Source organism: Drosophila albomicans, chromosome 2R (genome assembly GCF_009650485.2).
Source record: "Drosophila albomicans strain 15112-1751.03 chromosome 2R, ASM965048v2, whole genome shotgun sequence".
Classification (NCBI taxonomy): domain Eukaryota; kingdom Metazoa; phylum Arthropoda; class Insecta; order Diptera; family Drosophilidae; genus Drosophila; species Drosophila albomicans.
In genome coordinates, this window is record NC_047631.2 from 11845975 (window position 1) to 11860937 (window position 14963).

At 38.3% G+C, this 14963-nt stretch overlaps 1 protein-coding gene and 1 long non-coding RNA gene across 2 annotated transcripts; both read right to left on the reverse strand.

Annotated features, from left to right (window-relative positions):
• Positions 1-25: 25 nt before the first annotated feature.
• LOC117576875 (soluble guanylate cyclase 88E) lies at positions 26-6879 on the reverse strand. Its single transcript, XM_034261979.2, is given in 11 exon segments — positions 26-881; positions 941-1222; positions 1395-1703; positions 1758-2796; positions 2858-3155; positions 3506-3837; positions 3958-4090; positions 4145-4268; positions 4328-4359; positions 4361-4816; positions 6648-6879. Coding segments are annotated over 11 exon segments (3351 nt in total). The 5' UTR covers positions 6816-6879; the 3' UTR covers positions 26-703.
• Positions 5373-5819, reverse strand: LOC127565974 (uncharacterized). The gene is made up of 3 exons (XR_007955317.1): positions 5788-5819; positions 5552-5720; positions 5373-5472 (listed from the first exon to the last, which is right to left on the reverse strand). It is a non-coding gene; the product is annotated as an uncharacterized LOC127565974 (long non-coding RNA).
• Positions 6880-14963: the final 8084 nt, after the last annotated feature.

Sequence of the window (14963 nt, forward strand, 5' to 3'; positions counted from 1 at the left end):
TTTTCAGTTCTATATATATATATATACATATGTATTTATCTCTGGACCTAAAGTTGATGCATTTCTCAAAATACAAATATACATACTACAATATATGAACTTTGAGTGCCCGTTTTTTTTACTTCTTCGTTCTTTAGCTTTTTACTTTCCTCTTGACGTTTTTAAAAAAATAATTAAGTATCTTGAAGCATTTCTACTACAAATATTATACATAGATACACATATGTAAGTATATAGAATATATAGTATATAATTTAAGTACATGTATATGTATGTCAGGTGGTACCGGGGATGTGTGTGAAGCCTTAATTCAACAAATATTCTCTTAACGTATTTTGTTGTGTGTATTTGTATTGTCATTTTCGAGAGGTCAAGAAATTTGTATCTTGCGTTTAAACATTTAACATATGTAGCTAAATAGATTCATAAATAGTTAAATAGTTGATAATTCACTAGACAATAGACATAGAAAGCGCTTCATAGCAAGACTACCTAAAGTTATAAATACATACAATACATCATGTAGACTAGGTACACATAGATTATGAGAATCAACAACTAACTAATCTCTAATAATTGCTCTCTATCGTCTCTATAAAGCGCACGCGGAAACATTGACAAAAACATATTGTACGATATGAAGAAGTGTTTTTGGTTTCAGTTCCACTGTCAGGTATTCTTAGTTCTCATTCTCTCTCTCTGTCTAGAGCAGATTACAGGCATTCGAGTGCATGCGGTGCGAGTGTCGTCCATTGCCATGGCCAAAACCACTGCAGCATTGATGTGTAATTGGCCCAGAGCTGCGGGCATGCTGGAAACTCTGGCTGTTGCTCAGCTTCGGTTCGTGCAGCGTGTGATGACAGCTGGGTGCATGGCTATGCCTGTCAAGACCACAATTAGTAAAACGTCAGAGGACGGAAATTTGAAAATGCTTGCTTACCCATGATTGCAAATACTCGAATCGGATATGGAGCTCGGCATGGCACGACCCATCGCTTGGGCTGGTGGTGGTGGCAGAAATAGAGGGCAACCACCGGCTGCCAAATCTCCCACGCCACCGCCATCGTGTCCGAAAATGGCTAGACGCATATTGGCTGCCTTCGCCGTTGACTGCGACTCCACTTCCTGGGCTTCTTCAATCATTTTGTCCAGTTTCTCCATGGCCTTGGTTTGCTTGGCAGCCAGAAAGGCTTTTCGCGCGGCCTTCGACATGGAATGGGGTCTGTAATACAGTTCAAGGTGTGACAGTTTTAGCATTTAAACAACAAATTTAAAAGTTATACCTTATATGTATCTCATTATATAGTATTTTCGGAACATACATATCTTTAAGTTTTACTACAATGCCTGTAAAAACCCTTTAAAAAAGTCGCCGGATTCACAATAGGACTTACCTGGCTGGTGCGGAATTTGAGCGATGCGGTGGCGGTGAGTGCAGTGATATGGATGTCATAGAGTCCTTGGATCCCGGTCGACTGTTCTCACTGTTGGCCTGCACTGCAGCAGGTGCTGTGCCACCATGAACAGGCTGCAACGGCAGCGTTTTTGGCTGCCGCATGGGGCAGACACCAACTGCAGCTGAGGGAGCCGCCACCTTAGAAGTTGCTGCAGCGACGATGGGTACGACAACTGGTGCTGTGATTGGCGCTGCTGGTGGTGTATTAGTGGCCTCAAGGGTGGTGCTGGTGGAGAATGTGATTTTTCTAATTAGAGTGGAAGTGAAGCGCAAAGAAGAATGCGCTGTCAATCGCACTTACTTCATCTTGGCCAGTGCCTTGTCGCGATCCAGCGACACATTCGATGTGGATGGCTTTAGGCTGGCGGCACTGCTGCATGTGGCCGTCTCACGTGCCGGAGCTGTGGATGGCGGCGTCAGCTGATCCATGGCGGCCAATTCCTCGGCAGTAAACATGTCCGGATTGCTGGGTCGCGGCTTTGCCGGTGCGCTGCCAATGCGAAATGGTGGCGTGGGACTAAAGCCGCAGGGCGATTGACTGATGTTGTTGTTGTTGCTGCTGGAGTTGGCGAGGGAGCCGCGCGAGATCTGCAGATCCTCGAGAAACTCCTCGGTGTCGAGTATTAGGGAGCCAAAGATGTCGCTGGGCGAGCGCATGAACACGTGACCAGTGGAATTGGAGCGGGATTCGCGTCGCTTGCTCTGCTCGGGACAACAACCGCTGCCACCGCTACCGCGCACCGGTGAATTGGCGATGCTGCGCCTGGCCACATCCTTGAACGTGACCGGCGAATAGATGCGACTGCTGCGCTCATCGCCACTTGCTGCAGCCGGCATTGTGCTCGTTGCCGCTGCTGCTGGCGGCACATGATGAGCCAACGCTGTGGCTGCAGCCACGGCACTACTGGCACCCATCACCACATTGGCCAGCGATGTCTGAGCATGGGGCTGGACAGGCTCAGCGGCGGGAGGCGGTGCAACTGGCGTCACTGGCTTGGGCGGCGGCATAATGGCCTTGGGAATGGGAGTTAGTGGCGGAGCAGCGGACATGGGATGCAGCTGGAGGCCAGAGGTGAGCTGCAGCGGCAGGCGATTCTCGCGCTCCTCCAGCCAGTAGGTCTTCATGGTGCCTTTGCCCTTGACATCGATCTCGCCGCGCTCGAGTATCTTGTAACTGGGTCCGATCAGCACCTTGGTGGACTCCGAGATGTGCACCTTCATGGCAATGCTGGTCGATTCCATGCGGGAGGCGGTATTAACGCTGTCGCCAAACAGGCAATAACGCGGCATCTTCAAGCCCACAATACCGGCAACAACGGCGCCCGAATGTACTCCCACACCTGGTCAGATCAGAGTGGGGGATGATCGGATGACGATTAGCAGATGATGATGATTACTTACGTATGCGCAAATGTTGTCCCGTCGAGGGATCCTTCAAATCGGTTATGGCATCCACCATATCCAGGGCCATATCACAGACTCGCTCAGCATGATTCGCATCCTTATCCGGTGCTCCAGCTACCACCATGTAGGCATCACCAATTGTCTCTACCTTGTAGACCGAATTGCGTTCGGTTAGAGTATCAAAGATCGAGTACATGGCATTCAGCATGGACACCACCTCCATGGGTGTGATGCGACTACAGATCTCGGTGAATGTCACAATATCCGAGAACAAAATCGAAACGCTGTCAAACATCTGGAGAGGAATATGAAAGCAAGAGTTATTTTGGTATTATTATTTTCCTTTAAACCATTTACATATGTATGTATGTACATACAAGTATATCTATAGCATAAAGGAAACTATTAATTTAAAAAAAGTTAATTCTTAAGTAACATTAAAATTTAATTAAAGTAATTGAAATACAAACGAATAAATGTACATTAAACTGATGCATTCATCACTTTGTGACTTTTTACAATCAAAAATGATAATAAACAAATTTTCATTGTTTTAATCATTATTAAAATTTTAATATATTTTCTTTTATATTATATAACTTTAGCCATGAAAATATTTAAATAGATATATGAAAAAACACTTACCTCACATGTATCAATGGGATTCTCTCCGCGTCGCAGACGATCTGCCACCTGCTTGGGTATCATCTGATACAACAACTCGTCGGTGCGTCGCATTTCCTCGTCCAACTTACGCATCGACTCTTCCAGTTTCTTGGACTTTTGCTGCTCCTGATCCAGCGCCAGCTTGAGCTCCACAGACTGTTGTGTACCAGCGAGCATAAGATCGCGACTGAAATCATGCATGGACAGATCGTTGATGTAGAGTCCTGTGGTGATCAGCGATGTCAGATCAGGCATAACAGGTGTGCCCAGGAACATGATCATGCGCCAGTTTTCCATATAGACCATTTGGCCTTAAAATATGAAGTATATATTGATTAATATTTCGGATGTCCTATTCACATATCCACACTTTCGAAAAATGTAAGTTTATGAAATCAAAATGTTCTATATAAATTAATAATTAGAATCACCTTTAAGACGAAGCGACTTTTCCGGCTCGCTACCATCGTCATGCAGCAGCAAATCTTCGTTTTGTGCATCCAAACGCTCTGTGACTGGATCGACGGTGACCAGCTCGAAGATGTTGTTGGTGCGGTTAAGAATCTAAACATTAGTTCATATTAGTTAGATACATATAATTAATTTTGCTGCACTTACAGTTTGAAACTTGAAGGCAATCAGTGGCCGCACCAAGTCGAACCACGCAGTAATCTTCTTGCCCAGCAATTCTGGTAATATGACCATCAAAGAGTTGCCAATGCTGCGCACCACCATGTCAGCACTGTAAAAGAAATCAAGGAAATTGGAGACGAGTGCTGGGAGTGAGAGACAGTCACTTACCCAAACACAATGCAAAATGGAAATATTTCGAAAGAGTACGTGGGCACTAATGGGCAAGTGCTTCTCCTCTCGCGTCATGGCCAGCGATGCGAGTGTGAAAGCGCGATTATCGAATGTCAGCTGAAAGGTCACGTGGACCGTATCGAACAATATCTCCTCGCGCACCAGCTCAATGTGCATCTCCTTGTGGTAGAAATACCTTGCCACCTCACGTATCTGTCCCATCGTGTAGTAGACAAAGCCACGCCTCTTCGACCGATAGTGCAACGTGAGTCCCTGCTTCGTCTCGTTCTCACAGATAAAACTTGGTGCACGCATGCGTGGATATGAGAACTTCAGGTACTCGTGCAGATTATCCAGTCCGTTGAGGAAGTCTCGCATGTGTCGCCCCAGCACAGACAACACGCGATCGTAGCCATACTGGCCCACAAAGCCCACGAAGTAGACTCCTAAGCGATCCATAAATTCGCGTTCTGAAACTCCCAGCACCTGCAAGGAATTCAAAATAATGTGATAAGATTTCATTAAGGATAGACTATTGAATCTTAAATGAATTTATGTATATATGTACATGTATGTATATAATTTCTTTAATTTTAGTCAATTTCTTTGATGCAACCCTGCAGTTCTGAGCGCTAGTTCGTTGCTGGTGAAATAAGCGCTTACCAGGAGCCACTCACTACTTACAAAGTGGCGTCTAGCCATGCGTTTCTTAATTTCCGTTTTTGTATGAAATGTCCGCAAATAGGGTCAATCGCCACCGCCTCGATTACCACGAACTAGTGAAATAGTGCAACATATTAGGGTCAGTAAAATAAGTGCTTACATTAGACCCCATGGAACGGCCGGTAAAATAAGTGCTTACATGGGACCCCATGGAACGGCCGGTAAAATAAGTGCTTACATGGGACCCCATGGAAGGGTCAGTAAAATAAGTGCTTACATCGGACCCCATGGAGGGGTCGGCCATTATAAATTAAAAAAAAAATTTACAATTTTAATTACAGTTTTTATTTAATTTTAATTTTTCTTTATTTTAATAAGTCGGATACTTTTATTACTTTAAGGCAACTTGAGTTTTAAAATATCGTTTTTTTTTTTTTGGAGCTGCAAGGCCTTTCTCAACTGGTCCTCAGTTATTGAATCTGGAAATAAAGGATTAAAAAGTCTTAATAGATTAAAGTGGATAATGATTTTTAATTAATTATCTTTTAAAATACTCACCGATCATAACACCAAAGAAATTGTCTTCTTTTTTAGGCCGCATTCCCCTGTCATTATTTCCATAACGTAGATTTTCTGTCATAATTTCCACTTCCTCTTCTTTAGGCACATTGTCGCTTTCCACTGTAGAACTATGCATTATACTAACTGCTTGATATTCTTTTATTATCTGTTTATTTAATATTTTACACATTAAACATATAATGCAAACATAAATTATTTTTTAAGTAACTCACCTAATAATTGATCGCGGATCCGCTTTGCACTTCCCAACTCAAATGCTTGCAATAATTTCATCATCTAGGAAACACAGCTGCGTTTGAGTAAAAGAGTAGCACAAAATAAAACAAAGACGCGTAAACAAACAGCGATGTAAAGCATAATCGAAGTTTTCTCTTTAAACTTGTGTATACTTTTTCCACAAAATAACAAAAACAAAAGCGATGCTTGCCGTTATTTTGTACTTATGCTTTAATGCGCATATATTTATTAACTAGGTGGTTCGACGTTCGATTACTATAGGGTTAATCTAGTAAGTACCCATGTAGTGATCGACGAGGTAAGCACTTATCTAGGGCCAATCGCAAACTCGAGTCGACTCGGTGGTTCGACGTTCGATTACTATAGGGTCACTTTAGTAAGTACCCATGTAGTGATCGGCGAGGTAAGCACTTACCCAGGGCAATCGACACCTCCAGAACTGCAGGGAATGCACAGGTTTTTCTCCATATGCCAATTGCAAATAAATATTTGTTGCATCTTAGATTTCAATTCTGTTTAGGATTTGTTGAAGTTTTGTGTGTATTAAATACTCATATGTATATTTCTAATTTGATTATTCCACTAATTTAAATGAACGATTTTGATCTTTTTTTGATCTTTTTTTGAAACAATTTTTATATAATATTTTACATTTACATTACACATATACATTTGCATTTTCGTTTTAATTCACCTGCGATAGCAATATAATATTTGATTTTCTATTTCCAATTTCAACTACGTATATATTTGTTATATAAAATTAATTTACTTATCTTACACATTCTCAACTATATTCGTTGTATTAAAGTATTATTATTATTATTTTGCTCACCGTTTGTGCCTTCTTCGCCAGCTTCTGTAGCAAGTTCTCTGGATAAACTTGATGCACGCTGAATGAGGGTGAATCGATGCCAGCCTGTCGTCTTATGTCCTCCCATTTCTCCTCTCCGTACACGGACTTGATGTACTCCGACAGATTTTCCAACAGCAGACCATACATTTTGCCAATGTGCTAGACGTCACCGTAATCCGTATAGAGGCCTCAATTTGTAGTTAATTGACGCGACGTCGGCACATTTCTAGGGGTTGCTTAGGATTTGACCTATTAACAAATGAAATAATTAATAAAGCATTAATACTGTAAATTAAAACATTTCAAAATATACGCAAACTAATCAAACAATGCTTATATTATTTAATCAATTTAATATTTTATTCAAGCCAAGTTGAATAGCAGTTAATTTACGTGACGTAGACGCACTTTATGGTAAGTGGAGGTGTAGTTGTTGAGACCAGTACCGTTTGGCTTTAGTTTCCTTCAAAAACTGTGCGCAGTTTTGCCAATCTCCCCAAGGCAAAGGCAAAGAGCAACCAATGTTGACATTTGTGCAATGCGGCAGACATTTGGCGCCTCATAATTTATGTGAGCCCCAAGTCAATTCAGTTGATTTCTTTCCTACTTTTCGATATACTTTTATATTTTTTTTCTATTTTTTTTTGATTGTGTTGCCTTTGGGGAATATGTCAATAAATTGGCTCGTCTTTTGATACCGCGATTCCATCAAAGCCATCATCACTTTATGGTTTAAATCAACAATTGTGCGGCCAAGTGATACAAATTTGTTGTGATTATTTGCCCAATATTGTGGTCATTTGGAATAGTGAAGAAAAAGAGAGAAAAGAGTTTCATTAAAAGTCGCAAACAAAAAAAAATGTTGGCATATGTTTCTTTTTGGCATATTTTTTTTGAGTTTTTAGTAAAAAGTACGAAGCTGAAGTGCTTTTAAATGGGCCGAATATTTTTCAGTGTGACGCACATCTATTTGTTGATGAAAATGTGGAGCATTTTAAAGTGCACCGTAAGATGCAAATTGCACTTTATTAGCTTTTACTTTGCAAAATGGAAAGCCTTTCAGTAACGCATTGCGCATACGCCGTGTGGGTATAGCGCAAAGGGCTGTCAGTAAATTGAATTGTCTATTAAAAATGCATTAAATAATAACGTTGGTATGCATAAAATCCAATTAGTTGCGGCTAAATTTTACTGAGCGTCCAAGTAAATCGAGGCAGCCATGCGGGAAATAAGCAATTATATTGCGCATACGCAGCGTATGCCGTCAAAGTGAAATAACTTTTATCAGCGAGCCATTTAAGCTAATTCGCACTACATTCAGCGAACTGTTTCGACTTGAATTGCACTTTTTATTGCCTGTCTAAGTGGCTGTTAAGCCAGCGAAGTCAATTTATTTGTACATTGCCAGCAATTAAATGTGAATGGGAAGGACAATTGCTAGACTGCATTACTTTTGTATGGCTGACAATCTAAGCTATGTCCTGGCTTAAATCAACGCTAATTCAATTGCTTTCAAAAGGGCACCTGCCGCTGAGCAGCTGCAGCGAAGAACTACGAGTAATTGCCACATATTCAAAGCTCGATTGCATCCTTGGCATCCTCGAGAGCAACTTGCATAATAGACAGTGACTAGGCGACACTGGGGACACTTGCAACATATGTTATTACGGACTGCAGTCGCATATGTTCGTGTCAATTGGAAGTCATATGTAAACCATTAGAAGCTGTAAATTGAGTTATGCACTTGAGCACACTCAAAGTCGAATGTCGAACGCGAGGATAGCCGGATAGATAGACAGAATGTGGGATGACAGAGATGAGAGACTCTGTCTCCTACCTCAAGGCTGCAATTCCTTACAATATGCTGTAAATTACAAGAAGAAGGCTGAATGTGCTAACAAATTGCGGTTCCAGCCTGGCATAATAGATGAGACTGCAACTAAATTGAATGCGTCAAGCAGAAGGTAAACTCACAAATACAATAAATGATGAATAAAACTAACAATTAGTTAGTTGAACACGTTTGTTTACAAAGAGTTATTAGAAATACTTAAATGTTGTATAACAAATATTTTCTAATTGACTTCAAGGATTTGCAAACGTCCATGAATATATGAATTGAACAGTGCTTAAGCTATTCAAGTCGACCATGCATCAAACAGCACAAATCTCACCAGTAAATACAACAAAGGAAGCAGCCATGAACAGGAATGGGACATTGAACGACTAAAAGTACCCTATCACTAGAACTTTTAGTGAAGAAGTTTTATAACCGTTAAATATGATTTTTCGATAGTAGCAACCTTGCTTTCTTTATTATCATAGTAGTTTAAGTATACGTTCGTATAAAAAATATATTCAACAGCGTGCTTATCATACCCTCTTTTGTCATGCGTTACAGCTCAAGCGCATTGGGATAAATAAAATCCATTATTCTCACTTTTCATTGCCTTATTTACGCTTTATTGCCATTTGTTTTGTCATAAACATATTTCATTGTATTCTTTATGGTTATCCGCACTCGTACCAAAGATTCGCCCATTCATAAATTTATCTTCGGGGCGAATCATAAAAAAATGCCAAACCGAATGTGAAACCTAAGAAACCAAAATAATAAATTTATGGAAAAATCAAGTAAGTTATTTGCATTTTCCCCCTCGCGCTTTTCACTTCATTGCATTTCGATGAAATTGGATAGGAATAGCGCTAAAAAATGAAATACCCAAAGTAATATCAAAATACGCTTTGAAGTTTTGCAAAATTCTGCAATAAGTATTGACTTTCGGTGGGGATTGTTTTATATTTTTCTTTTGTTAATTTGATTTGGTTTTCTACGTTGTTTTATTATTTAATTTTTATCCTGTTTAAATTTAATTGCCCATAACATTTTTTATAAACGAAAACACAATCCCTTGACGTCAGTCAGGCAAAATGGGAAAATGGAAAAAGCTTTGCTCTTTTCATTTTATGTCGGCATTTTCCTGTTCGTGTTTTCTGAAATGTTTTTGGAATACTTTATAAAAAAAAGCGCAAAGCTAACATTAAAGTAGATAAATCTTCATGAAATATATGTTAGATAAGAAAAAAAAATAAACCAAAAATCTATTCAATTTATTTATAAACTCAACGATGTGTGAACAATGAAATGGACAAAATAATCGCGCAGTAGCGAAATTTTAACAAAATTGTCAACACAACATTGTACATTCATTGTACATGCAAAATTATCAACAAATAATATGAGAAGAATTAAAAAAAATACTTTCAATTTCAAAAAAAGAAAAAAAAAACATTTGGCATTGGAAATTGAAAACAGTAAACGCCCTCGAAACACTTGTGCCAAATACATCAAAACAATGTCCAAAATGCTGTCAACTCTTTCGGCATTATTAATAATATATTTTTATTACATTTTCCGAAGTCTCATGTCTGACAACCAATTACGTTGTGGCTTTTATTCATGAATGGAATGATATATGTATTCATACAGATATCTGCAGATCTGTGTATATATTTGGTATATAGGTTCGTGAATATTTTGTATACTTTTTGCCAAAATAATAAACAGGATGTGAGACTCTGCCTCAATGACGTCAGATGCCTATTGATATGGTGTTGATATCAGTGGCATCTGTAGGAAGTCATCGTAGGTGGAAGGAAACAAGTAGTATTGCAAATTCTAGTCTGCTCATATAATTCCAACTAATTAGGCTGACGAAAACATTGTTGCTTTAACCAAATACTTAATTGTTGAATGATATTGCACATTTTGCAGTGAATTGTCAGAGCTATGCCAGAAATTTGTATTTGTATCATATAATACATATTTGTAATAGGCGTAAGTTATGAAGTCTTTTTTTGTGTTCTCTACTTAATTATCCGAAAAGTCACATTCATAAGCAAAATAAAATCATATTATATATTATACTTGATTTATTTATTAATGATATGCTTTATCATTTATTTGTTTCTTTATATCGTTTGAACATCAAGTCGAACTGCGCATTTAGATTATATATTTTTATGAGAAGATAAAAATAAAATACAATTATTTTCTGTCATACTTTCAATAACCCTAAATAGCTATTATTTTAGAACACTTCGGCAAACAATCTTAAACATAAGTCTTTCTAAAGGATATTTTATAAGTCAAATATATATTGTACTTCTTTTGCAAAAATAAATTATCTAAACACTTCAATAAGCTATCCCTAAAGCCAGTCCATTTGATCAGTGGCAGAACTGTGACCGGTGTCGATAATGCCGAGTCAGAAAGGCAAAAACAAATGTACTTATGAACGAATTTGTTGCCAGCATTTCGCAGTTCATTATCATCAATCACTGCACTTGATGAGTGTATAAATTTTCAAGGCAACAACTGCAATGTGCATGTCAGGCTAAGCAGGGGGGAGGAAACTATTCGCAGTTTTTGGCGGTTGCACAGCTGACCTTAATGTCCTTGACCGTCATCTAGCGTCTCCACTACGAATGATGGACAAATTCGTTGTCCTTTTTGACAGTGAGTGATGATGTGCAAATTACTAACATCTAACAGATTTTGACAGGCTTTTGTTCATAGTGTTCGTTGGTGTATCATGCCTTTAATATAGCACAATGTCACATTGACTTGTTGTTTTGATTCAATTTTCCAGCCTTAATTAACAGACGCCAAATATTCACGTCATATGCAAAATTAAAGCGAAAACATTGGCTGCTCGCTGGCGTGAATTTTAATGAATTTATAAACAAACGAAAAGTCCGAAAGGCAAATAAATTATTAAAGCCAACACCTACTGGCAATGGGCGAATACTATGTTATGTGTATCTCAAATAAGTATGTGTATTTTGTGTATCTCCGAGTATGTACATAGAGAGACTGAATACCCAAATGTATGTACATACGAGTGTGTGTAATTATGAGGCAAACAATTAATTTTCAAGTTCATTTGCGTGGGTAACATTTGTGGAGCTGGGATGCTAGAAGCCTGAGAGATATTATATACCATATAGCATTTACAATACCCTAGCAGGGCAATATGTTAGATACATACGAGTATAACGAGAGATATACAACTAGACAAGACAAGCCACATCTGAGAGCTGAGTACATATATTTATTTTTATATTTTTGAGAAATCTTATTTTGAACATTTTTGCGCTTTGAAGGTGGCTGCGATATGTTAAGGTTAAATATACTTAGATGAATGCTGCCCAACTATGTATAAGTAAGTATGTATCTATCAGCTACACTCGTTGTTGTGTAGAGCGGCGAGAGCTTTTCAGTTTCGGAAAGAAGAAAATCATTTAACTCTGTTGTTGTCTAGTATTTGCTCTTATTTCATTTGGCTTAACATAATGGCCATCGGCAGTCAGCAGCAGGCTGCCAAACGTATGACTCAAAATTTGTATTTATATGTATACCCTGTAAAAGAACTGTCTTCGGGGTATATTCGATGTTGATCACTAGTCTCTTGTCACGCATTTGATTGGCCTTTGAGAGAGTATCTCTCAGTCCACACTCGCTGCCATTTAGTCCTTCGAATTGTAGACAGGTTAACGTAATGTTGGAAATTGCTTTTTGACATTGTGTGCTTTTTATTTTCGTTCTTCTTCTCGTTCTCGTCCCGTTTCATTTCGCTTGACACTCAAATAAAATTATATTTCGGTGTTTATATTCAATATATAAAAATTGTGTATTTAGCAGCGCCCAATTGCAGGGTGAATAAATCAGCTATTCAAATGCAAGTGCAAATGAAATTGTATTGGAGTGGAATTGCGCCGTTTATTGCCTTTGACTTTGATCAAATACAAATTACTGCTTTGTAAATATATGTAATTAATTAATTCCTGCATTATTTATTAATGTGCAACTGTTTGCTTGGCTGCCACTGTGGCATTTCGTTGATAGTTTATGGCGAAATTATTCGTTAGGTGACATCGAAATTATTTAAATGTGTGCTGCGGCGGCTACACAGCTAGAGAGCCCACTAAATAATTAGCTTAATAATTGACCTCATTTCTTAAATGGCCCCAAAAACGTGTGCACAAGCGCCCCATGCATATGGATTATTTATGGCACATATTTCTACACGGCCTGCTTACATTGATATATGAATCGATGTGAAATTGTGTTTAGATTGCTTTTTATACATTTTATTTTATGTAAAATATAATATGTTCAAGCTGTAGCTTTAAAACAGATATTTTAGCTAATAGCTTGAGAGTCGCGTCTCTCAGTTACGAGCATCAATTGGGAATTATAAGTGCAAGCGCGTGCTTTGCACCTCAGGGATTCGCGGCATGTGTGCGGTTCTCATAATGTGTTTTTTCCGATTGAAACCATCATAAGACATAACATATTCTGGTTTAAAGTGGCTTGAAACAAAATTCGTCAAGGGTTGAAAAGTCTCTTAACGATTTTACTCACAAATAATAAAAATATATATTTTTCGAAATTATTGCCTTAAATTGTAATCACGAATTGAATTTGAAAAGACCTCTGCACTTTCTATTTCAATTAAGATCAAAGACATAGCAATTTAAATGATTTAAAAGGCAAATTGATTACCGCCAACATTGTGCAATTGTGTGCCAGAAAGTAAAAGTTTTTTATGCAAAACTTTTCGTAGGTGCATTTCTCTATTCGATTTGCCAAAAGTGATCTCTGCCAGGTATTTCCCAATTGTTTCTTTGTGATTTACCCATTTTCCTCATTTAGCTGCACATTTTGCACGTAAAGTCAAGTTCAAGTATCAGAGAATTAAGTTTAGCCAAATTTGTTTATTCTAGTTCGTTTAAGGGCAAAATAACTAAATAGATGCTCGCTCTTATGTAAGGTAAACAAACAAAGTCAAACGCGCGGCCGATGCAATTGCAATAGCCTTGAACGGTGAATGTGTTATGGTCATGAAATGACGCAAATTACTTTTTGTTTCCTATGCAGAGATCTCAAAGTATTCAACACAAACGGAAATATGCTTGTACCATATTATTGTGTATAAACTTCTAAATTCTGTTGGGCGATTGCCGCGATGTAAGCGGAAAGGTCGAATTGCCCGTGTGGAGCTCAGATATCACATATAAATAAAAGTATTTTCGTATACAGTTTGGCCTTCAACCCAGTGCCAATGGAGAGAAACAAAATGATCAGAAAAGCTTTTGTTCCGTTAGTTTAGGCGCCCACGCTGAATTTTCCATTTAGACGAGGTTGTGTTATGCAAAAAATTGCTTTTACATTTTCCGGAATCTGTTTTGTTTAGATAAAAATTCTGACTTTAAGTTTATGCACGGGGGCCACTTTGTTTATTTATTAATGGTCCACGCGAAACTACAAGTTCGCCATTACAATGTGGTTTTCAATTATCTGAAAAAGGTTACAACAGCAGTACAATGCTAAATAAACAAGATGCACTCTTGAAAAAATGCTGAATAAACAAGATGTGCTCTTGTAAAAATTCTAGAAATGCCATTGTATACATTTAAATAAACAAAAGCGCTAAACGTGAACTAAGGGACTGAATTTGTATTTTTACGGATGAGATTAAAATTGTTGTTGTTGACATTTAAAGCATTCAAAAGGGCTCTGAAAAGGTTTTTATTGTAAATGTAAGCACAATTTTGAAATTAAATCAGATGCAATTCGTAAATATGATTTGTGCAATACATTAAGTAGATCAATGAATTCAGTTTATAGTATTAAATATACAAATTGAATGTATTGAGTTTAAAATTTGATTGCAAGTTAATATACGCAAAGTTCAATAGTCAAGTCAATATCACAATTGACGCATTTCCTTCTGATAATGTGTGTTGCTGAATGAGTTAATAACACAGAATGTAAAGAAGACCAAAAAGTACCCACAAATATGAATGGGGACAGAACGGTACGAGCACAAACAATGTTTTGTGGAACAAAAATAAAAATCGTGAAACCAAAATATACAAAGATAGATCTTGGACATGCCCAAACGTATGTATATATTCGAACTGTTTGGTGTATAGTATGGGTTAATTTCGGGCTTTCTTTTTATGATCATCACCGTCATCGCTTTCATTTAAATCCATAACAATGAGTGGGCGATGTCAGATGCCGCCCTCGGCTGCCCACAGAGATCTGACCGAAAGCTATAGCCGAACTTGCTGAGCTTTTTTGCCAAACACCTATACAGACACATATTGATCTAAACACAGACAGACGCACAGATACAAGAGAAGCCGCACAGACACAAATACAAATACAGATACAACGATCGACTACCTACACCGTAAAGGAATATCGTGCTTTTGTCGGCTGTG